The 26,459-nt window shown below is 34.5% G+C and overlaps 1 protein-coding gene across 1 annotated transcript in view; it reads right to left on the reverse strand.

Moving 5' to 3' along the window:
* COG5 (component of oligomeric golgi complex 5) overlaps positions 1 to 26,459 on the reverse strand; it is a 421,822-nt gene that overhangs the window by 105,571 nt on the left and 289,792 nt on the right. The window contains exons 12-14 of the mRNA XM_012650297.1: positions 10,218 to 10,422; positions 3,326 to 3,487; positions 1,272 to 1,371 (exon numbers count right to left, since the gene is read on the reverse strand). Coding sequence (XP_012505751.1) covers positions 1,272 to 1,371; positions 3,326 to 3,487; positions 10,218 to 10,422 — 467 coding nt within the window. The remainder of the gene's footprint in view (positions 1 to 1,271; positions 1,372 to 3,325; positions 3,488 to 10,217; positions 10,423 to 26,459) is intronic.

The following is a 26,459-nucleotide window of genomic DNA, read 5'->3' on the forward strand; positions in this document are numbered from 1 at the left end:
GGACTATCTCATAAGGATTTTTGTCCTGATATTTGCAGTAATTACACTAAACTCTACTCATATAATACTGAACTTTACTTATTGCAATAAACCATGTTTTTTAAGGCAATGAACATTATAATAAAGCATCTATAAACAAAGTTTGAGAGAAAAATTAGTCATTTAATTACCTACAAAGAGCTTCTAAATGTCTTTGTATGGCTAGATTTCAATAAATAAAGTTTAAAAAAAGATGTTTCCAAATTATTTGTCAAGAATACAAGAACAAATGAATGGAAAGCAGCACTGTATTAGCAAAAAAAAAAAAAAAAAATCTAGCCATCCATTCAAACTGAAAGTAGGAAGCCTCACAATAGGAGAGTTATCTTCAAGGACCATTTTACATAAATTCCTTCAGTTCAGTTTGTCACCAAGCTACTCTAAAAATTATTACAGAACTGGAACAACTTGCATATATAGTAAAACAGATTATTTCACTTATTACCATGTTTTAGTTGGGAGCAGTCAGAAAGGCTAAACTGAAAATATGGTTGGCTACCTTTCTAAAGATAGTGGAGATATCAGATTTTGGCACATCCCCTAAAATGAGTATATCAATAACAGTTAAAAATACAGTGAAGTCTCATTTTCTTTGGATTTAATTAGCATACACATATACCAGCTAAATATGTGTGCTTAATTTTAAAACATTAATGTATAGAATTAAGATGATTCGGCTATGTAGCTTTTATTTTAAATGCATGCAAACAGCTATTTCAAATAGAATAACTTTAGGATTAAACTTCCATGCCCTGTGGTTGAAATCTTTAAAAAATATATACTATAATTTCAAGCACTTTACTTCCTCCAATAATTTTCTAATAGTTCAAGTCAATTTTATAGTAGGTAACAGTACATGAATGATATCTGGAGTGAATGGTCACAAGAGGGAAAATTTGATCATAATTATATTTTTATAATTTATATAAATTATTAAAAATATATATTTTGAAATATATAATTAGCCTATAAATTGGCACATGTATTAAAAATAACTTCATAAAATCTTTTTGCCTTATGAAAGCACAAGAACAATGGGTAGGAGGGCCATGTTTTATTAACAGACAGAATTTGTTTTTCTGGTTTAAATTCATAAGAAACTTATAAACTCTCACTATAGTAAAAATGAAAGTAAATTAATATTAGTTCAATATTTATGGTTAGTCAAGTATTGTATAATTAGTAATTTTAAACAAAATCATTAAAGTTTACAGATAAAGGATACCACTTACAAGCTGCTCTGATTTTACACCATATAACTGAATGGTCTTTGCCACGTTTTTTGACACAGCTAATGTGAGGTTTGCATCAACAGCAGCTACATTTAGTTCACTGGAGAAAACAAAAACAGATTGTAATTATTATCAACATATTTCATCAACAAAGTAAAGAGCAACATATAAACCTAAACCCAATAAGCAATGTAGTGATTCTTTTTATAGATTTCACTGATTGCTTCCAAGAATTGGTTGCATTGTTTCTTTTCCCTCCCTAAATTCAGCACCAGGAAAAAATGCTTTGAGATGGTTTTGTTAACAACCAGTTTCTCATTAATAAAAGCATGACATGTGTGGGTTCAGTCTGTGATTAAGAGAGTAAATTGTGTACAGATTTTTTAAGTAGCACTCTTGCTAATACTGATAAGTACAATTAGAGGCTTTGCATATCACAGACATCTGCAAGGAAATGACAGCTCTTGAATGGAAATGATGACCTAGAAGGGACATAGGCTAAAAATACAAATTACACATGATACATAAAGATATTCAGTTTGTGCAGAAATTATGCCAATTCATGCCATTTTGTATAAGGTAGCTTTTTAAATACATCAAAAGCCTAACAAGACTATAATAGAAATTTTTAAAATTTGGATTCCTAAAGTATTTCTTTGTCATGCTTATTTTCAACTTTAATATTGGATAATTGGGGCATTTGATATGACTGCCAACAAAAAAAGTATTTTATAAAGATCACAGAAAGAATATTAGAGGTTAAAAATTGTATGAAAATCCATACACAGGTAGAAAGCAAGAAAAGTAATTATTATCTCTGAAGTAGTAGAATAAATCTTAGCACTTACCAGATTTCCTTTTCAAAGAAATTGAAGGAATTTGAAACAACACTGGGGCATTCTATGTATGACAAAAATGGCCTTTCATATAATATTGAGACATAGTTTTATTAATGTTCACTTTTCAACTCTATTATACACTGGCATAAGTATGTTTCTTCAAGCTCCAGATTATATTTGATTATAGCATTGTCAAATTGCATAGAGAAAAAGGAGAGTTGCCTCTTTAAAATTTACATAAAAGGTCAAAGAGGTCAGGTTGAATCTCGTACCATTTTTATCACTACCACACTAAACAGTTTACACAGACATTAGGGTAAAACATCTCAAGTCCAGACATTGGAACATCAAGGTAATTGTGAAGAGATTTAGGACCAAGACACTGGGCAATCGAGACACTTCATAGGTATGTCTGCAGCTGAAAATATGCTTATGCATATTATATACCTGTGGCTTTTTAGTCTTACTCTTCCATGCCTCAGAATCACCATCTTCAAATCTGTAATCTAAAACAAGTCAGACCTTGGGCCAATATTGCCCAACTGCTATTTTTACCCCCTAAAATGCCCACCTCAAATGTACAGACCTACTATTATGACAACTTGTTAGTTATGACAGGAACTGAGATAATCTCAACTGCAAATTAATCTGGTAACTTTAAGTGTAAATGTCTAAAGGCAACAGTATAATTACATTGTCTGCAAGCATTCGGGTGGCACCTCTGCTAGGATACCTTCCCTTTTTAGAGTCTTAAAAGCTGTCACATTCACTTAGAGAGCTTAAAATAGCGAACACAAGAGTGCTAATCAAGATTATAATCCTGTTTCTGCCATAAAGTACTTTCTGGATTTAGGATAAAAAAAACATTTACCTCTGTGGTTTAGTTCCTCAATTATAAAATTATTTTTTATATTCACTTTCCCATGTAATATTAGGAATTCACTATGGTATAAAGAGCTAGGTTTACTTTGCATCCTTGGCAAGATACAGAATAATTATAATAAACTATTTTTAGATTGTATTTAAGTGACTTTATTAATTGGAATCTCAAGTACCTACTATGTGGTGCACTCATTCATTACAAAACTCAATTTAATTGCCGGCCTAATTACTTGAATAATTTGAGATAAATTAAAATGTTATTTGATGCTATTATACATTACTAACAAATGTAGCAGTCATCTTGCCTCATGCCATTATACAAAAAATACATACCTTGCAATAGTTTTAATGATACCATCAAGTTCATCAGAGGAAGGAGGATTACGACCACCAGGGGGAAAAACCAAGTTGATAGGATCAAAGAGTCGTGATAAGGATTTTGACAGGTAAGCAGCCTCATAGGATTGCAGCGAGTCTTTCAAAGCCTTTTCTGGACTATGGGAACAAAAGGTTTTAAAAACTAACTTAAATTATACAAAACTAAATGTTTTTGTATCAGTCTGTAAATACCTTTTTAAAAAATGTATCTCCCATAAAAAACGTAACTATGCATTAACAAAAAGAAGAATTTACTTCAAAATTATAAATATATTTACAAATACATTTCGTAACTAAAGATTACATAAATACTTTAATTTACACATAAATCCTAGCTATACATGTAATGTGCACTAATACCTACTGTATTGTCTGTCTCCTAAAACTAAAACAGTAAAATCCTATTAATGCTAATGGAGGCTATGCCTTTACCTGGCAAATCCTGTTTTCATAGAGTATCAAGGAATGCACAAGAGGGACCAGACTGCAGAGACCTGCTCCATCAGTGTGGCCCTTTCCACCCACAGCTGCCACCTCCTTTAAAGTTCACTGTCTGAAAGGGAAGTGTACAGATCTAGGCTTTGCCAGTTTTCTCTTGTTTTACTAACGAAAATGACAAAAAGTATTTGTGAAAGTCCTGCACAGATAACCCTGGACTTCTAAGCTAATTTGTTTTATAATATTGTTCCCAAAATAAAACTTCTAAATTGTTAAACACTTCTTAACCTTTTATTTTCATTTAGCAATCAAACTATTGGATCTTACATTTTTCCTTCGGCAATTACTATCAAATGGCTATAACCATTTTTCCATCTGCTTCCTTACTCCTGTAATTAATGCAATATCTTCTCACATTCCCCCATTTACAATCTCTCTACCAGCCCTTCCATTGCCTTTTTTTTTTTTTTCAAAAGAACAAATTCCCCTTCATCTTGAAAGTTAACCTTATAAACATCTGACCTGCTCCTTCATGTATATGAAACCTGGTTATCTCTTTTACTCACCCTCTGGTCAACTGACAAGACCCAAAGGGCAGAATGCTCTTGGCGCCTACATCATAATTCCATAGTTATCTCCTAATGCTTCAGTAAGTATCTCACTCAACACATATTTCCTGAGAACACTATGCACCAGGCACTTAGTTAAGTGCTGGGAAGATACAGATTAAGAGTGCTTTTCAGTCTAGTGAAGAAATGGGCAGGTAAAGTGCTAATTATAATAATTTCTATAATAGAAGGTACAAAGACCACAATGGGAGCATGGAAGAACTGAGTGAAAGTTCATACCATCTATTTAAATGTCTTCTCTATTTTTGCTCATGTTATCTACTGACCTTAATAAGAAGCCTCTTCCCCCTTCTGCAGAAATTTTGGCACTGAATTGTAAGTACTAATACTCTTCTTATTCTCCAAATCTGCTGTAAAAACTCTTGGTGACTACAGTGTCAAAACACATAACTCTTCTAAAACTTGTCCTGTATTACAAGCCTACAATTATAATGTCCTTTATTTTACCTTTACTATGGAGCTTCCAAATTTGCATCATTGTTTTGAACTGCTCCACCTCTAAGATCTCCAAGCTTGAAGACAACTTTCCATATGCCCCACTGTCTATTAATATCTCTTTTCTTCCCACAAATATTAAGTCTCTACAATTTGCCAAGTATTTCTTAGTGCAGAAATATGGTAGTCAACTCGGTTAAAAAATTCCTTGTCTTCTTAAAGCTTACATGCTAACAAGCGAGATACACAAAACATAAATAAAAATCTTAAAGTAAGTTAAATATAGAATATGAAAATGATAAGTGCTAAGAGAAAAATAAAGCAAGGAAAGCAGAGAATATGTTTAAGTCTGAACTTTTTTAAAAAACCAATTTTGGATAGGATGAGGCAAGAGAAGGCTTACTGAGGAGACCTGAAGGGGAAAAAGGAGCAAGTTATATAGATTTTCAGAGGAAGAGCTTTCTATGAGTAGAGAACAGCAAGTACAAAGGCCCTGAAGAGGGACCATACCTGGCTGTTTGCCAAAAGAGAAAAAGCAGAGCAAGTAACAGGAGAGTAATACAAGGTGACGTCAGAGAAAACAGATGGACCAAATCACGTTGGGCTTTCTATACCCATAATGATGGTAGATTTTACTTAAAGAACTTGTTCTTTGACTTTATTGTGATCTGTGCTATCTGACCCTTTCCTACTCGCATCCTCAGTCAGCCCACCAGGTCTTACGTCCTCCTTTATCCGTGGCTATCCATTTTAAGGTATTCTTGTTAGCATCCTGATTTTTCTAATCGCCTCCCTTTCAAAGCTCTTACTAAGAAAATGTTAGATGCTCCCTCTATCTGCTGCCAAGCTGCCCAAGTATTGTAGAGAAAAAGCAAATTACTTCTATTAAACATTTGTACAAACCCCTTAACATCAAGAGACCTGAAGCTCAAGGTAATAACCTGAAATTCTACTTTTGCAGCCCTTCATTCTCTACAGGTGACCTTTGCCTCTGCTTTACACCAAGACCAAAACCACTGGACATGAACTTCCTCAATTCCGCACTTCTCTTGTTCCTCCCCCTCCTTATAACTTTACCTATTCTCTGTGATTTTCCTATTATTTCAATGAAAGAAGTAGTTTTACTCCTTTTTTTAAAAATCAAAACTTCTCAAAATAATTTAATCTACCTCCTCTTTTCCAATTCTCTCTTTTAAAAAAGTTTTATTAAGATATGTCTTCTGAATGGCATTTTTGTCAGCAAAAACAAGAAAAAAGAAAAACGATATATCAACATAGATAATACAGAGTGATGAATCTCTGAGTAAAAAGGTTTTATTTGGGAATAATATACAATAAGCAGGATTGTAATCTGGGATATTCATACAGATCAGGGTGGCCTCTAGTATGTCTGGAGAAGAAAGGATTGGTTAGGGTTTATTAGGGAAAGAAGAGGGTACACAAGTTGTTTTGAAAGAAAGCTTATTGGTGCTGGCAGCATTTTACAAGAGCTGGTGAATTCTGATTGGCAAGTGTTAGTAGTTGCTAGGTTGGACTTTTAATCTTGGAGTTATGGTTAGGCCCTTGCAGCTTTGGACTGTGCTTATAAGACAGTGTGTAAAGCAAGTGTTCTTGCATAAGTGGCTAGCTGTCCTTGTGCTGCTAGCTGTCCTTGTGTGACTTGTGCAGTAAGCTGGAGTTTGCAAAAAATTCTTGTGACAGTTCCCGCTATCAGGCAAATAGTGTGTGAGAGTCCTCCCTTCTTGGCTTTCCCTGGAATCTGCCAACTTTCACTGATGTACTTTACATACAATTGAATTACTTAAAGTATACAATTCCATGGTTGTGTCATATTTGAAGATATGTGCAGTCATCACCACAATCGATTTTTAGAACATTTTTATCACCTCAAAAAGAAACCTTGCATCCTTTAGCTATAACCACCCCCCAACCCTCCTCACTCCAGTCCTAAACAAACACTAATCTACTTTATATTTCTACAGATTTCACTACTCTAGATTCTCATATGAATGGGATCATATAGTATGTGGGGTTTTTTGTATGACTGGCTACTTTCACTTAAGCAAAATGTTCTCAAGGTTCATCTATATTATAGCATATATCAGTACTTCATTCCTTTTTATGGCTAAACGATATTCCATTGTATGGATATAGCACATTTAGTTTACCCATTTGTCTGTTGATGGACATTTGGGTTATTTTCATCTTTTGGCTAATCATAAATAATGCTGCTATAAACATTTGCATACAAATTTCAATGTGAAAATGTTTTTATTTCTCTCGGGTACATACCTAGGAGGAAAATTGCTGGGTCTTACAGTAACTCTATGTTTAATTGTTTGAAGAACTGCCAAACTATTTTCCAAAGCTCTGTACCACTTCAGATTTCCACCAGCAACGTATTAATATAAGGATACTAATTTCTCCACATCTTTGCCAACATTTATTATTATCTGTCTTTTTTATTATAGATGTCCTGGTGGGTGTGAAGTGGTAGTTCATTGTGGTTTTCATTTGCATTTTCCCAATGTTGACCATCTTTTCATGTGCTTCTTGGCCATCTGACTAAGTTCTTTGGAGATATCTCTATACAGATCCTTTGTCTACTTTTTAATTGTGTTGTCTTTTTATTATTGAATTGAAAAAGGTCTTTATATATTCTAGATGCAAATCCATTACCAGACATATGAGTCACAAATATTTTCACCCATTCTTGATGGTACCCTTTGAAGCACCAACATCATGAGTTTTTAATTTTTAGAAAGTCCAATATTTTGTTTTCTTTTGTTGCTTGTGCTTGTTGTGTCATATGTAACAATCCTTTATCAAATTCCAAGGCATAAAGATTTGCCCTTATGTATTCTTCTAACAGTTTTATATTTTTAATCTTTAGACCTCTGATCCATTTTGAGTCAATTTTTGTATATGGTGTGAGATAAGGGTACACCTTCATTCCTTTGCATGTGGCTATCAGTTGTTCCAGTACTATTGTCAAAACAATTATTCTTTCGCCATTAAAAGAATAGTCTCTACACTCTTTGAAATTAAACTTGTTATGGTATGATAGCAAATACAGACTAGTCTTCATGTTTTAAAAACTTCCTTAAACCTTAACGCCTATTCTCTTTCTACCTTAATATAACAGATGTATGGGTTTCTTTCTGTACTCTCATTCTGCATCTATCCTTACGCTAGTAGTACACCATTTGGATTATCATTGCTTTGTATTAAGCTTTGAAACTGGAAAGTGTGAGTCCTCCCACTTTATTACTCTTTTTTTCAGAATTGTTTTGACTATTCAGGGTCCCTGGAAATTCTGTATGAATTTTTTTTCTCCCCCCCCACCTTTTTTTGAGACAGGGTCTTGCTTTGTCCTCTGGGCTAAAGTGCAGTGGCATCATCATAACTCATTGTAACCTTAAATTCTTGCGCTAAATCAATTCTCCTGTCTCAGCTTCTCAAGTAGCTAGGACTGCAGAAGTGTGCCACCATACCCAGCTAATTTTTAAAAAAATTTTTTTTTTTAGAGATAGGGTCTTGCTATGTTGCCCAGGCAGGTCTTGAACTCCTTGGCTCAAGCAATCCTCCAGCCTTGGCCTGCCAAAGTGCTGGGATTACAGGTGTGAGCCACTGTGCCCAGCCTTGCTTTTTTTTTTTTTTTTTTTTTTAAAAAACGCATGTAACATACATCCATTTTAAATAAAAGCAGAAAATATAAAATAATAATTCTACTTCCTGGAGATAAACTATTATTACTATTTACTTTCTATGTTTCTAGACCTTTTTTTAGTGTAGGCATATGGATTTTAAAATAAAACTAAGCCAGAAATAGATTATTAAATATATATTCTATATACTGTTAAAATATGTAATATATCATTAAATCTTTGTAGATCAACAGATATGGGTTCTGTCCTTTTGTCTCCTCTTTTATTAGGCTTTATCTAATCTCCTTGTTTATCATAAAAGTTACTGAGAAGATAATCTAGACTCATTCTATCACTCCATCCCTATTCTGGCTACTTATTTTGCCAGTGAGAACTTCTTGGTTTTATTTATTTATTTTTTAGAGAGACAGGGTCTTGCTATGTTGCCCAGGCTGGCCTTGAACTCCAGGGCTAAAGGGATCCTCCTGAATAGCTGGGACTATAGGAACCCACGACTGTGCCCGACTCTAGACAGAACTTCTATATATTATATTCTGCCAGTCAGAACTCTTAACTACAGTGGACACAAACTCAACAATGTTATTTAGAAAAAAAATTAAAAGAGAAACGATTATTTAAACAGCACTCATGAATCTATCCAACATTTTTCTTACACGGTAGGTGATAAGAATCTGCTACTGCTTTAGTCAGCCTTGCCATAATAAATATGATGCTAGTGTTTAAAGAAAAGTGTAAAAGTCAATCACTTGATCTGATGCTCAAGTAGAAATTTTTAAATATTCTGTTTCAATTTTGGAGGAAAAGCTGGCTGGGTTGAACTTACTGAGATGATACACTTGTTTCCAATGTGGCTCCTATGTATGGTTACATTACAGTACTTTATGGGTGATCTAAGGGATTTTTGGGGTAGTTTTGACTATACAGTCAGTCCTCCAGATCTGCGGGTTCCACATCCACAGGATCAGTCAACCGATGACTGAAAACCTAGTTAGGCCTACAATAGTTGCATCTGTACTGAATATGTACAGACTTTTTTTCTTACCATTATTCCCCAAACAATACAGTGTAACAACTGTTTACACAGGATTTACATTGTATTAGGTATTATAACTAATCTAGAGATGATCTAAAGTATACAAGAGGATGTGCATAGGTTATAATGCAAATACTAAGCCATTTTATACAAGAAACTTGAGATTCCACATGGTCCTGGAACCAGTCCCCTATGGATACTAAGGGATGACTGTACTCAGCTTTTCCTTAACACACTTAGAACCTATCCCAGCATAAGGTTTATCTTCCCTGTAGTTTCTGAACACACCAGTTCCTTTTATGCCACATTTATGCCAGCCCATCAATAATAATGCTATCTGATGTATTATAATTACAGGTAAAATATCAGCTAAAATATAATGACCATATATTCTCATCTCCTAGCCTCTCATCATTTTATTTAGTGTTATACTTATAAAATTGAGTCTAGCAGGAACCAGAATGTTCAACTAAGGGTGAAGTTTAACTTCAGCTAAAAGTCTTGCAAAGTCTTTTAAGGTATACAAATAACAATCATTACAAATATTTAGAGACTTAGTATATTCCCAATTTGTAATTTAGAATTAAAATAAGAGGCAAAAATCCTTAACATGCAAACAAACAGGTCAAATTAAATAAACATACTCAAAATCTGGCTTTTTTGCTATGAATATATCTTGTGTATCATCTTCCATGTGTTGCAGGTCAACAAAGAGGTCTGTAGTTCCACTTGCATTAAAATTCCCTTGGATATTTTGACTGTATTGTTGAAGACGTTTCCATAAGTCATTACAAAGACGCAATAGTTTAGGGTATTCTCCCTCAAATGCCTGTTTCAAAAACATAGAAGCTGCCAAGCAAAACAAGAACATGGATTAATAATAAAACAATAAAATATAGTAAATGTTTCTTTTGCATATGAAAATTATATTATAAACAACCCACACTACAGGACAAACCAAAGACATGTTCCAATGAGGCCTTTTAAAATAATGCTAGTAACAGTAATTTTTCTCTCAGACTATTCACTGCATTGATAGGTAGATCATATATTTTGAAACTTACTCTACATTAAAAATTAGAAAACCCTACAATTATAATTGAAGATTTCAATTCTATCTCTCAATAATTGATAAAACAAGTATATGGAAAATTGGGATACAGAAAACTAAATAGCACTACCACCCACCCAATTGACTTAATTTACATTTATACAACACTTAATCCAAAACAGCAAATACACATTCTTTTCAAGGGCACATGAAATATTTTCCAAGATCAACAATATCTGGTTCCATAAAACAGGTCTGAATAAATTCAAAAGGCTTAAAATCATACAAAGCATGCTCTTAAATCAAAATAGTTTTAGGTTAGAAATTAGTAACAAAAAGATATCTGAAAAATTCTCAAATACTTGGAATTAAAAAATGTTTCTACGTAATCCATGGGTCAAAAAAGAAACCAAAAGGGAAATTAGAAAGTATTTTGAACTGAATGAAAATGATAACACAACATACCAAAATCTGTGCGATGTCACTAAAAGAACAGGGGAAATTTATATAAATACTTACATTTGAAAAGAAAAAAGTTCTCAAGTCAATGACCTAAGTTTCCATTTTAAGAGCATAGAAAAGAGGGGCAGATAAAACCCAAAGTCAACAGAAAAAAGAAAACAATAAAGATCTGTACAGATATCAGTGAAACAGAAAACATAAAAACAAGAGAGAAACATTGAAACCAAAAACTGGTTCTTTGAGAAGATGAATAAAATTGACAAACTTCTAGCCAGATGAATCAGGAAAAAAGAGGAGAAAGAAATTAGCCATGTTAGGAATAAGGGAGGTGGCCTCATTACATATTACATAATATTCTACAGATATTAAGAGGATAATAAAGGAATTATGAACATATGCCAATACATTTGAAAATGTTCATAAAATGGACAAATTCCTTGAAAGACACAAACTACCAAACCTCACTCAAGAAGAAACAGATACATATATATAGCCCTGTATTTTAATTAAAAACTTTTTTTTTTTTTTGAGACAGAGTCTCGCTCTGTCGCCTGGGCTCGAGTGCCGTGGCATCAGCACAGCTCACAGCAACATCAAACTCCTGGGCTCAAGCGATCCTCCTGTCTCAGCCTCCCTAGTAGCTGGGACTACAGGTGCACACCACCAGGCCCGGCTAATTTTTTCTATTTTTAGTAGAGATGGGGTCTCACTCTTGCTCAGGCTGGTCTCAAACTCCTGAGCTCAAGCGATCCTCCCTCCCTGGCCTCCCAGATTGCTAGGACTACAGGCATGAGCCACCATGTCCAGCCTAATTAAAAACATTCTACAGAGAAAAACTGCACGTCCAGATGACTTCAGTGGTGAAAAATTTAAGAAAGAAATAACGATTCTACACCAATTGTCAACTGATTACCCTGATACCAAAACCAAAGACATTAAAGAAAAACAAACAGAAACTACAGAAAAATACCCCTCATGAGTACACATGCAAAAATTATAAACAAAATTTCAGCATATTTAGTCCAATAATATATAAAAAGAATAATACATCACAATCAAGGGGATTTATCCCAGGAATTCATAGTTGGTTTAACATTTAAAAATCAATCGATATATTCATCATATTAACAATCTAGTAAGAGAAAGCATGTGATCTTTTCAATAGATGAAGAGAATGCATTTGAAAAAAATCTAACATTCATTCCTAATAAAAACTCTCAGTCAACATGGAACAGAAAGGAATATCCTCAACCTGACCAAAGGCATCTATGAAAAACTACAGCTAATGTGATTCTTAACAGGAAAAGAGTTTATATTTTTGTTCAAAAATCAGCAACAAGACTATGATGTCTGCAGTCATCACTTCTATTTAACATTGTCCTGGAGATTCTAATCAGTGCCATAAGACATACGTACATAAATAACATTCAGATCGGAAAGGCACAGGTGACACAGTCTTTATCGACAGATAACATGATCACCTATGTAGAAAATCTGATGGAATCTACCAAAAACACTAGAGTTAACATAATAAGTGAATTTAGCAAAGTTACAGTATCTAAGATCAATGTGAAAAACTCAATCATATGTGTACATCCTAGCAATGAACAGATATTGAAATTTACAATAGCACAATTCACAATAGCATTAAAAATGTGAACTTAGAGATGTATCTGACAAAATATAAAAGATCTGCATCCTGAAAACTATAAAAACAATGCTGAGAAAAACTGAAGATGACCTAAATAAATAGAGATAACACATTCATAGTTAGAAAGATTCAATACTGTTAAATGTAAATTATCCAATTAATCTATATATTAAACACAACCTCATTTAAAATCAGTGAAGGCTTTTCTTGTAGAAATTGAAAAAATGATCTAAAATTCTAAAATGCAATGGACTTAGAATAGCCAAAACAACCTTGAAAAAGAACAAAGTTGGAGGACAAATATTACCTGGTTTCAAGACTTGCAAAACTATAGTAATCAAAACATTGGTATTGTATAAAGATAGACACATAGATTAATGGCACAGTATAGAGAGTCAAAAAACAGACACGCATGTGGAAAACTGAATTTTGACAAAGGTCAAAAGCAATTTAGTGGATATAGGGTACATTTCAACAAACAGTACTATAACAATTAAATACCTATATGCAAAGAAAATACCCTTTAAATCCAAATCCTGTATATTACACGAAAATTAACTTAAAAAAGATCAAATCTTCTAAAACAAAACCTGTGGAGAAATTTTTCTTTCCTTGGGTTAAACATGATACGAAACCAAAAGTATGATTCATGAAGGAATAACATCATCTAAATTAAAATTATCTTCTCTGCAAAAGACACTTCTAAGAGAATGAAAGGACAAGCCCCCAGGGAGGGAAATAAATTTCCCATATATCTGATGAAACATTTGTATCTAGAATACATAAAGAACTCTCAAATCTCAACAATAAAAAAAACCCCAATTTTAAAAATGAGACCTTTATCAAAAAAGGTATATGAATGTCACATAAGCACATGAAAAAACACTCAACATCTTTAGTCAATAGGGAAATACAAATTGAAACCACAATGAGATGCAACTATGTAACTATTCAAAAATCAAAAAGAGTGACTATATCAAATGTTGGTGAGGAAAGGGGAATTGGAATTCTTGTATACTGTTTGGGGAAAGGAAAAATTATACAATCATTTTTCGAGAGTTTAGCATTTCCTTAAAATGTTAAATATATACCTACCATATGGTTAAACCATTCCATTCCTAGATTTTATCCAATAAAAATAACAGCATTTGTCCATATAAAGACTTTTATGAGAACATTCGAAGCACCTTTATTTGTAATAGCAAAAAACTGGCAACAACCCAACATCCATCAACAGGTGAATTCATAAACAAACTGTCATATATCCATACAATGGAATACCGCCCAGCAACAAAAACGCACTACAATATAAATGAATCTCAATAAAATCATGCTGCATGAAAGAAGCCAAACAAATAAATTCAATTTTACAGAATTCTATAGTGACAAAAAGGAGATCAGTGTTTGCCTAGGGATAAGATAGGGAGATGGTGGGGAGAGTAATTACAAAGTGATATAAGGAAACTTTTGGGAGTGATGGATATGCTAACTGATCTTGATTGTTGTGATGGTTTCATGGGTATAACTCATATGTCAAAACTTATCAAATTGTATACTTAAAATAAGTGTTTATTTTATGACAGTTTTATGCCAGTAAAGCTATTTTAAAAAAGAAATTATCTCAGAGAGAACTTCTCTGACTTCCCTCTTCTGATAAAGAAGCAATCCACCATGGACCCCAAGTATCACTTCACCTTCTTGTAGGGCCTGCCAATAATGTAAGGCCCTAGTTGGTCTTTTATTTGTAGCAAGCAACCTTGAGAGATAGGGTAATATCTTCTTGTAGACAGAGAACAGATTTGCTTACTGTTCACTATAAAAGTAGTAGTTTCTCCAAGCTCAAAGTTCCTTAACTGCGATACAAACTCACAGCATATATATCACCCACGTGGGCCCATGTCCTGTCTCCCTATAACATTTGGGGACATGGGGAACCAACAAACAATATGCAAATGCTTATGCTTCTTGCTGTGCTGTGATTAATAAAGTTCCTTTTCTCTAATCCAGGAGCCTCAGATCTTCTGACAATATTCATAAAACTATGGAAAGTTAGCCTTTTTAAGTAAGATAAAATCTCTGATCCTTCGGAGTTCTTGAACTCCCTCAATCAAAATTCTCTCCCAACAATCTGTTCTTTGCTTTCTTTGTATTTATCACAATTTCTAAACATATTTGTTTGAAGTATGTTTCTCCTACTTGACTGTAAATTCCATGAAGACAAGGACAATGCCTGGTTTCTTGAAAGTACACTTAGTACCTAGCACAGTGCCTGGAATAGTAGAAATTAAGTAAATATTTTGTGGATGGCAGAATGAAGGTAAGTCTTATTTTTTAATGGATGATATCACTTTCATTGAAATCTTATCTATATGGAACAAATCATTGTTGAGATTTTCAGATAGCCAAACTTCGCCCATGTTATCTCAGCAAATGTGATTAATTAATTGTAAATTACTTAAGTCAAATATATTTAAAGCTTACAAATAAGTATTGTCTATTTAAATCTTGAAGCTAAGTTCTATTTTAATTTCTTTTTATAAAGTATTCACATGACTTATATAATTTGATTATAATCAATTACTTATTTGATAAATACTTATATAACATCTATTATATACCTTAATCTAACAAATCATTTATAGACAGAAAATTACAGGTTATTAATTCCCAGATACTTGAGAATTTATTATTCAGATTATCTTCTTATGCAAACTATTGTTCTTTTTTTATTAATCACTAGTGATCATAACACAGGCACTAATATGGAGATGAAACTCACATTTAATAATTTAATTACTATTAAAATAACATTTTGTAATTTAGAAGATAATTCTATGTACATTTTCCTGCCAGGTAATAGGTCTGAGAGAAAAACACGTGATTAAGAGAGTCTGCCTTTATTTCCCTATCCCTGTCTTCTTGAATTCATTGTAATAAGAACCCCTGCATCTTCAAAAATTTGCAGGCTCAGACCCATGCCAGACCTTGACCTAATTCACATAGAGATGAAAGGATATAAACAGTCTATGTGCTCATTTTCTCTCTTCTTACCTTCTCTATTCTAGTACCTTCTTTTACTTTCTTGCTAGAACTGAACACTGTAAGTTGTTACTAGTTTGTGTTGACTATCCTTCTCTTTTAAAATGTAAGTTAAATGAGAACAGGGATATTATTTGACTTACTTATCTGTGTATTTCCTTTACTTACATTAACACTAGGCATTGACTTCTTGAATGAACAAATGAACTGGAAGTAGAATGAAGAGGGGTCTAGGTTTGTAATTAAATCATTTTCCTAGATTCAAATAGCCTTAATTGCCTTCATCTAATAGTCTTAATTGCCTCACTCCTCCTAGATCCCTGGTTTAGGGAAGGCTTCAGAGGACAGCCCCAATGTCTGCTTCATCCCAGAGCTGTAGCACTCATAGCTCCTGCCTTATTCTTGACTAGCTGTGCCTAAACCTCAGCCTGCATAATGCTTCTGCTCCTGCAGCTCCCTATGGAAGGACTGAATACCTCACCGTTAGGCCACTGACTAGGGTCTGGCCAAGAATTGCCAACATTCCTTAAAACTCCCATGAACTTCAGATGCCCGAATACTAGGCAGTGCCAAATCTACCTGGAAGGATTTATCCATTCAACAAATATTTGATGACCATATACTACAGGCCAAGTACTGCTGTAAATACTGGATATGCAGCAGTGAATGAAATAGGCAAGTTCTTATCCATGTGGAGCTTATACTCTAGTGAAGAAGGACAATAAGCAAATCAGTATGTAACATAATGTCAAGCAGTGCTAAGTGCTTTGAAGAAAAATAAAGCAAGGTTAGAGATAGATAGTGACAGGGAGTGCCATCTTACATACAGTGGATAGCAAGGACCTCTGAATGAAGCAAGAATATGATCCATCTGGATTTTGGGGAAATAATGATTCAGATGGAAAAACAACTAAGGCAAAGAAATTGGTGTAGATTATCCTCATAGAAGCTGCTGGTCATATTTTAACAGAACTTACGCGTACTTTGGAGGACTTGGCCTGAGAGAGTCAGCTTTAATAGCCAGGTTAGGTCCTTCCTTTGTAAGTAGATTGCTACCCATTTCTAGCTTATTCCTTTTGCTAACTGGGGCCCAGTTCTGAATAAACTGTCAGGCCTTGCATCTAAATCACCCAGACTGTGAAAGTAAAGGAAGCCAGTAATCTATTGATTTCAGATATCTTGGAATTATTTTCTGTTTCATAATTGTGTTAGTTATTTATTGCCATGTAATAAATTACCATAAATATAACTGCTTATTTTAACAACCCATGTTTATATCCCACAATTTCTGTGGGTTGGGAATCTAGGGATGGCTTAGCTGGGTCCTCTGCTTCCAGGTTTCTCACAAGGCTATCAATAAAGTATTAGCCATGGGTGGAGTCTAATCTAAAGGTTCAACTGGGGAAAAATTTAATTCCAAGCTCTTGTGGTTGTCAGCAAGATTCAGTTCGTTGTGGGTTGTGTGTTGAGGGCTTTAGTTCCTAGCTTGATGTTGGCTGGAAACCAACCACAGCTCATTGCCAAGGGGACCTCTACAACATGGCTGCTTGTTTCGTCAAAACATGCAAGCCAAGAAGGCAATAGAGAGAGTGCCTGCTAGCAAGATGGAGGTTAAAATCTCAAGTAACCTGGTTCTCACTGAATAAAAACAATGGACTAAATACTGGGCTCCTCTGTGTGCATCTAATAATCAATGCCTTGGTCGCCATACTGGTATTCTCTGGGGTAGTCATCAGGGTACTCGCCATGATATTCATCTGGGTATTCTGCCTGATAATTGCTGTCACTGATTTCCGACCCATTCGTTTCTGTTCCTTGGCTTCCATTGTGAATGACAGGTCCTGTAGGAGCAGCACAGTATTTGGGATCATATATTTGCCGCCCAAGCCCATATACAGTCATTCCTTTCTGGGAAGCAACTTTGTTGGTTCCCATCTGTAGAGAAATTGTTGAGTTGTCCACTGGTTGTAATGTGAGCTTCTGGTTGTAGATGTCTTCCTAAAACACTATTATGCTTATTGTACCTAATAAAAGAAATTGCCTTACATACATTCCTTTTTCCTTTTTCTGCCTCTTCCCTAAATAGTTGCCTTTTAGTGTTGTAACAGTTAAATCCTACAGCATAACCAGTAACTCACATATGAAGTAAAAAGGAATACTGTGAAAGGGGAGTACCCTTGTACAGCCAATTCGTTTATTAAAGGTCTATGCATTTTTACAATCTTAAATTGGTATTTTCAAACAATAAGAAACTTAGGATTTTTTTTTTTTTTTTTTTTACAGTTTAGTGTACCTGGTTTCTACATGGAAAACTAGACTCATGCTTATTGCTAAATGTGGTCTTTGCCAATTAAATATAAGATGCAGCATTTTTTAGAAATTTACATATGGATGTTTCTACAGTATTGTTTTCTAATTTTTAAATAAAGTCATGATCAGTGTGCATTTGTGATTATATGTGTACTCATTCTCTTTCCTAAGCTGACAAGGTCTTTTCAGAGTGGAGTTTCTGAAGGAGCATGTATAAAAATGGCCTGCAGACATTTAGGTCTGGGTGGTGCGTTTGCTCTTCCTGTTTGTGCCAATGTATCAATGTAGAGTTGCTTTGTTTTCTTCAACTGTATTTATTGCTGCATCCCTCAGCATAAACTTACCCCATTATATTTTTTAGAAATATTTTTTGAACATTTAAAAAAAAAAATCTCATATAACCTAATCACAGAAGGTACATCCCCTTTGTATGCATTGTAGGTTAGAAGCAAGTTCTGCCTGTACTCAAGAAGAGATTACACACAAGGGTGCAAATACCAGAAGACAGATGCCATTGGGAGCTGTCTTAGAATCTGCCTGTCAGAGTAAAATATATCACACTTCATTCACATCAGTGAAAATTATGTAAAAGTCAAATGCTGAGGGCCATACATCAGTTTTGTAAAAAGTTGCTTTTCAAATACTAATATACCACAGACTATATTACGCCTCCTTAATATGACAAAACAAACTCAATTTTATATAAAAAATGTAATTTAACAAAGTATTATTGAAAAAAATGCTCAAATACACTATAAAAATAGTTCAGACATAAAATAAGAGTACCAGAATAAAACACGGGTAAGTCAATTGCCCCAAGTTAATGAGTTTTGCCCATTACTCCTTCTGCTTCAGTCACTGATGTGGTTGTAACATTTCCTTCTAAGTTCTGGAAATCTATTGTCCAAGAAATATATTAAAAGCAAATAAAAATTTATATGAACTAAAGCTAATTATAAATATTTATTGAGAATTAGCAAACCTTGTGATTACTTCATATAATTTAATAAAACTAAAACGAGGATAGAAATAAAATGGACCTTCTTAAAACTCAGAGAATCCCCATTTAAGATTAATGGATATTAAAATGCAAGTTTTATATATAAAACATTAGGATGGAATGATTGTTTGGAAATATCTGGCTATGGGCACTAGGAGAGTTCTTAGGTTTTTGTTTTTTTGTTGCTTTTTTTCCCCTCATAATGGCAGCAACACAAAGTTATGGAATCCAGTAGTAACTGGGTATGCATTCTATACCACAATCCTTCCCTTTTAGCAGGAATAAAAACATACACAGTCTCTTCCCACCTTCTCACTAAGCCTCCATCCACTTACAATATGAAGATGGCCACCTTCCCTATCTCGCAGAAAAAATAAAGGTCACTAGAAAAAGAATCCTTTCAACTTTCTACCCTCCATTCCCATGTTTCTTTTTTCTTTCTTTCTTTCTTTTTGGAGACAGAGTCTCACTCTGTTGCCCGGGCTAGAGTGCCATGGTGTCAGCCTAGCTCACAGCAACCTCAAACTCCTGAGCTGAAGCAATCCTTCGCCTCAGCCTCCCGAGCAGCTGGGACTACAGGCATGCGCCACCATGCCCGACTAATTTTTTCTCTCTCTATATATTTTTAGTTGTCCAGCTAATTTCTTTTTATTTTTAGTAGAGACAGGGTCTCGCTCTTGCTCAGGCTGGTCTCGAACTTCTGACCTCGAGCAATCCTCCTGCCTCGGCCTCCCAGAGTGCTAGGATTACAGGCGTGAGCTGCCACGCCTGGCCCACTCCCACATTTCTAATCTTCAACTTTCTTGACAGGGGAACGTGTCTATTCTATACAGGACCAATTCCTCAACTTCTGCCCTCCATCCCAGCCCATATCATGTCCTCCAAGACTACTATTCTCTTTTGTATTTGTAGCTTCCCACTTTCTACTGGCTCCCTTCCAAGATCAATAAAAGATGCTTGAACATGCTCTCCCATATAAGAACCCCAAAATACAAATAATATGACAACACGCTCCCCCGCCGTGACCCTACAAACTGTTCACTTGCAGCCACTGTCTTGTTGCTCCTTGTAATAACAGTCTATATACATTTCCTTGTCTCTTCCAGACTGCAAGCAGACTTCCAACTGCCACAATGCCGCTGAAACTATTCTGGAAACAGTCACAATATCGTTCCAATTGCCAAAAACAGTGGGTGCTTTTCTGATCTCCTTTCATTTGATCTCTGTTGATCACTAGCTCCTTTGAGAAATACTCTCCATGACCCCATTCTCTCTTGGTTTTTCCATTTCTCTAATTTTTTTCCTATTCTTCTGTGTTGACTTCCTTTGTCTGCCTTAAGTGCTTGCCCTGAAATTTTGAAAACATTGTTATTATAGATTTCAAACACATAATGTACAGAGAATAGTATAATGGACCTCTTTGTATCCATCACTTAGCTGCAGCACTTATCAACTCTATCTTTTTTTATCTGTATCCCTGGCTAATCTCCCTCCATCACTAGCAGTTATTTTGAAGCAAATAGCAAACATTCTATCATTTCACCCATAAATATTCAGCAGATATCTCCAATAGGAATAATTTTCTTAAAAAACATAACCACAGCTCTCTTATCATACTTTACAAAATTAACAATCAGTGACCACATTTGCCTGATTGACTTAGGAATTTTTTAACGGTTTGTTTGATTTGGGATCCATAAATAGTCCACATATTGTAATTAGCTGAAATGTCATCAAGCCTATAGGTCCCCTCTCTCTTTTTATTCCTTTTAATTCTTTAAGAAGCTAGGTCATTTGTCCTACAGTTTTCCATAGTCTGAATTTTGCTGATTGTACCCTATGATCCCTATATTTCCTATAAATTATCAGTTGGATCTAAAATAGCACTTTTCACTTTGAAATAACTGAGGAGCTTTTAAAAAATCCTTATGTTTAGGTCTCACCCTCAGAGACTCTACTGTAATTGCAGCTTAGGCTTTGGGATTTTTAAACACTGTCCAATTGATTCTAAAGTGCAACCAAGTTGAAAATTGCTGATGTAGGTAAGAATTTGACCAGATTCTAGGTTATATAATTTTTAACAAGATGACTGCATATGTAGTGACTGAATCTGCATACTGTTTGCCTTTTTAAATGAACTTAGCAAACATTAATAATCATTTCTAGATCCAAAAATTCATTAGATTATAAAATGAAGAGATTCTAACATTCCTTTTGCATTTATTAGATGTGATACTTTAATAAATAAAAACATTTCTCATCAATTACTTGGTTTCTCTGAAGTATCATTTGTTCAGGAAAAGCAGAAAAAATGTTCAACTATATCCCCTTTTTCAGTTTCCAAAGTTCCATAATATCATAAATAGTAACCAATATATATTTCTTTATTTATAGCATCATGAACTCATGGATTTAGACATTGTGATGGGTTTCAATGTCTTGCAATTATTATCCCTACTGATGCTAAAATTATTCCATCTGTGGTGGATGTTTATTCAAATTGCTTTCTCAATCCTTTAACACAACCCTAGTAGTCTTTGATATATCTTCCTTGCTTTCTAGCATAAGGGGTTACAGAATTATCCTGCACATTTCCTGCCCCAGACCAGGAATTAGCCATTTCTTCAAGGACTCCTGGTTTCTTTTAATGGGAAATCATGTTTTAAAAACCACAACATCAATGTTGGAGGGGTTCAGTATTATTGAAATGGCCATTATTTCTAGGCCTTTTCAATGGCTTACCTATGAAATGTGTATGAATCAAATTATATTTTTGAAAGAAAAAAATACATCATCAGTTCACTTTGATCTCACCCATTTTCTATATCCTTTCTTTCATGCTGAAAATCTTGACCCACTATGATATCAACACGATTAGTCATTTACTTTATCCCATACCACACGTGCAGTAATCTAAAAATAATAATACTAATAGTATCATCAACATCTTGATTATTAAAAAGAGTTCATGGGTTTTGGATCAATTCTTATTGTCCTTTAGGTATATCACAATAGGGATGCAGAAACAAATTACTGAGTTTAAAAGTAAATTAGTCAAATTAGTAAGCAAACAAACAAACAAAAAAACACAGGAGTTCCTCTCTGTGTGGGTATGTCACACCTTTCCATTCAATCATTTCGTTTTACTCTTGGTTTGTAGGAATTTTTCCTTTCATTTTACTTTTGTTTTACGACCATAGAAAATATTCATATGGCTTCAAACTTATACCTACACAACAAAGTATATTCAAAGAAGTCTACTTTTTGTCTCTGTTCCCTCCAATGTCTTCTTGACACTCATCTCCCTCTCCCCAGCACTGGTAACCATTTTTCTAAATTTTATAGTTTATCCTTCAATTTTTTAAAACTATAAGAAAAATACATATTTATGTCACCACCCTCTTTCTTGGTGAACAAAAGCATGTTTTGTTTTTTTTGTTTTTTTTTTTGAGACAGGGTCTCCCTCTCTTGTCCAGGCCAGAGTGTCATCATCATAGCTCCCTGCAACTTCAAACTCCTGGACTTAAGTGATCTTTCTTGCCTCAGCCTCTCAAGAAGCTGGGACTATGGGCGTGTTTCACCACATCCAGCTAATTTGGTTTTTTATTTTAATTTTTTGTGGAGACAGGATCTCACTATTGCCCAGGCTAGTCTCGAACTCCTGACCTCAAAGCAACCCTCCCGCCTTGGCCTCCCAAAGTGCTAGAATGATAGGCCTGGCCTACACATATTTATCCACCTTTTAAAACTTAACATATCTTGATGACCACTCCATAGTACTACATAAAGATATTCCTCATTCTTTTTTTTCCCCTCATTTATTTTTATAGCTGCATGTCATTCCATTATACGAACGCACCACAGTTTGTTTAACTAATCCCCTAGTAATGAACGTTTGGGTTGTTTCCGTTTTTTGCAATTCCAAATAATGATGCAAGGAATAGTCCTGTGCATATGTCTTTTCATATTTCTGCCAGCACATCTATGGAAAAGATCCCTAGAAGGAGAATTGCTGGGTAAAAGAGTAAATGGTTATATAATTTTGTTAGGAACTCACAAACTCCCTCCATAAGGTTTGTATGTTAATTAACAATGTGTGACACTATTTCCCCACATGCTCATTAATAGAGTATGTTATCAAATTTTTTGATTTTTGCTAAGTTGATAGATGAGAAATGGGATCTTTCTGTACTTTTATTCTGCATTTCTCTATTTCTGGGTGATATTGAGCATCTTTTTCATATACTTAAGAGATAGCTACATTTTCTTCCCTATAGGGTTGTTGGCTTTTTCCTTCTCATTTTAGAAGCTTTTATATATTAGGGATACTAACCCTTTATCTTTAATGTAAATTATAAATTTTTTTTCTAGTTTGTCACTTGTCTTTTTATTTTGCTTAAAATTTTTTTCACCATGCAAAAAATTTTTAATGTAAACAAATTATCAATTTTTTCATCACTGCTTCTGGATACTGAATTAGTTAGAAAAGTTTCCCTCCATTCCTAGCTTATTCACTTGTCTTTTCTTTTAGCACGTGTATGGTTTCATATTTTACATTTAATTGTTTGATCCACTTAGAATTTATCCAGACATACAGAGTAAACTTGGGAGTTATTTCTGTAAATCTTTTTATCTCACTTTGTCTTCAACTCTGACCAGTTTATCTATTTCAATAAATACTGGATCTAATTTCCATTCAACAAATCTTCACGGAGGGTTAAATATTTTAGTCTCCAGTTTGCTTTCTTCTTTTATCTCAATTAAAACTGCTCCATATTCTATAACTGATATGAAAATGTTCACTGCAAAGAAAAGTATAAACAAACTAAAAATTACTTAATAACTTACCATCCTATGATAATCATCATAGCATTTTTGCAATCATCTTTTCATGTCCCTGTTTATCACATACACATATTGTTGTTTGTTTTCTAAAAGTACTTCATATTAGGGTCTCATTTAACTTATAAGTGCTTATTATTTTTTTAAAATAAAGAGTATTTTGATTTTTACAGATTGTTTCCTTTTCAGATTTCCTCCTAATTCATAAAGCCTTTATATATTAATTTAACATTTTAGGGTTCCATCTCAACAGAATGTCTATTATATACTGAGCACTGTGCTCTCTGATAGGAATATGGCATGAAATGGAGGTAGACAGAGAAGCTTTTTCTAGAGCCTGGTGGGAGATACAGACAACCTAATAGGTGAGCTATTACACTGTAACAGGATAAACGCTGAAATCAGAGACATTAGAGTTCTATGGGAGCTGAAAGAGGATGGCTAGCTCATGCTTGGGTGTGTATGGTGAGAGAAGAGTCAGGGAACACTTCATAGCTAAACTGAGATTAAAAAGACAAGTGTGAGTCATACAGATGAAGGGCAGGATACAGACATGTGTTTCAGGTATGTGTAAATACTGAGAAGAAAGAGGGTAATTCATTCAAGAATTCAGGCTCAAGTACAGAGATTAAAAAAACAGAAAGAAAAATAAGGAGTGCTGAGTAAATAGGAAGGGACCAGAAAAGTCATGTTTGGATTGCACCTTGAGAGCAATGGAGGAAGAAGAGTGGAGGCAGACCAGTTCCCTACTTGCAATAATTAAGAAGCCATATATATTTTTAAAAATTCAAGCTTGGCCCAAGCAGAGGACCTGTGCTGGAGAAGGGAAAAACTACCAAAGCTTTTAGAGGTTCATGAGACTGGAGTGAAAATTGGGAAACTTAAGGAATCTCAACCTGGGTTTCCCACGGAATATTTGCTGAGTTCTAGGATTGCAAGGGAAGCTGGGGAACTAGGTCCACAACTACAAAAAGTGTAGGAAAAAGGTCCCTCACATTTGTGATGGTTGGGAACAAAGACCAGCTGAGGGGAGAGGAGATGCCACAAACACAGGCAAGGTCTTTTCTTGAAGACATTCACTAGATGAGTCTCAAGAGGTAGAAGGTCTGGGAACTTCTAGAGAGCAGAGCTAGATCAACCTGAGTATTTCAGGACTGAGAAGACAAAGAACCTAAAAGACCTTCTTAATTTAAAGCCTGGGAGAAGCATGTCAAAGTAAAAGGGGAATAGTAGGGGTAAACTGAATCTTATTAAAACTGAAACTGCCCCAAACCAATCTCATCCTAGAATGGACTGAAATAATCAGCCTATATATATGACTGGAGAGTAAGAGAAAAGAATCCAACAAAATACTTCAGAATATGTAAATAAATCCTATGAATCAAAAAGAAAAGACTGACAATTCCAGACATTTCATAAAAGAAAATATCCCAATAGCCAAGATACATACGGAAAAGTGAATAACATTATTAGTCATAAAGGAAATAAAAATGAAAACTACAAAGTGATTCAATTAAACATCCACTAGAATAGCTAAAACAAAAAAACCAGAAAATACCAAAATAACAAGAATGCGGAAAAACTGGAACTCTCATATACTGTCAAGGGGAGTTTGAACTGGTCCAACCACATTGGAAAACTCTTTGACAGTACCTGCTAAAGCTGAACATATGCTTACTCTATGACCTACTGTATTAGTTTCCTATAGCTGCTGGAACAAATTACCACAAACTTCGGGGCTTAAAAAAACAAAAATGTTATTACCTCACAGTTTTGGGAGTCGGAAGTCCAAAACTGGTCTCACTAAACCAAAATGAGTATGTCAGCAGAGTCATTCTGGAGGTTCTAGGGGAGAATTTTTTCCTTGCCTTTTCCACCTGTCTATATTCCTTGGCTTGTAGTCCCTGCTTCCATCAATTATATTCCTCCACCTCTTTTTCCACTATTACATCTCTTCCTCTGACTCTCTCCTGTCTCTTTACTCTTACAAGGACTATATGATTACATTGGTCCCATTCAGGTGATCCAAGATAATCTCTCCACCTCCAGTCCTTACATCACATTTGTAAAATCCCTTTTGCCATGTGAGGTAATATAGTCATAGGTTCTAGAGATTAGAACATGGAACTCTTTAGCAAGGCTATTATTCTGTCTCCCAATTTTCCATTACTGGGTTCATTCCCAATAAAATTCCACAGAATTGTCATAGTACCATTATTTAAAATAGCCCCAAATGGGAAATCACCCAAATATCCATCAATAATATGGTAGATAAATGTGTCATGGTATATTCCCAGGATGGAATATTTTACCATATTGAGAACAACCAACAAGTACATGGAACAATATGGGAGACTCTTAGAAACATGTTGAGCAAGAGAAGTCAGGCAACAGACAAAAGAGTAAAAACTAGACGATTTTATCTGCATAAAATAATAATTTTTAAAAAACAATTCCATTAGAAATTAGTGATTACCCTTGTTAGAAGAGGGGCAAGCAAAAACTAGAAGGGGGAATGAGGGCTACAGGTA

Source organism: Propithecus coquereli, unplaced genomic scaffold (genome assembly GCF_000956105.1).
Source record: "Propithecus coquereli isolate 6110/MARCELLA unplaced genomic scaffold, Pcoq_1.0 Scaffold32, whole genome shotgun sequence".
Classification (NCBI taxonomy): Eukaryota; Metazoa; Chordata; class Mammalia; order Primates; family Indriidae; genus Propithecus; species Propithecus coquereli.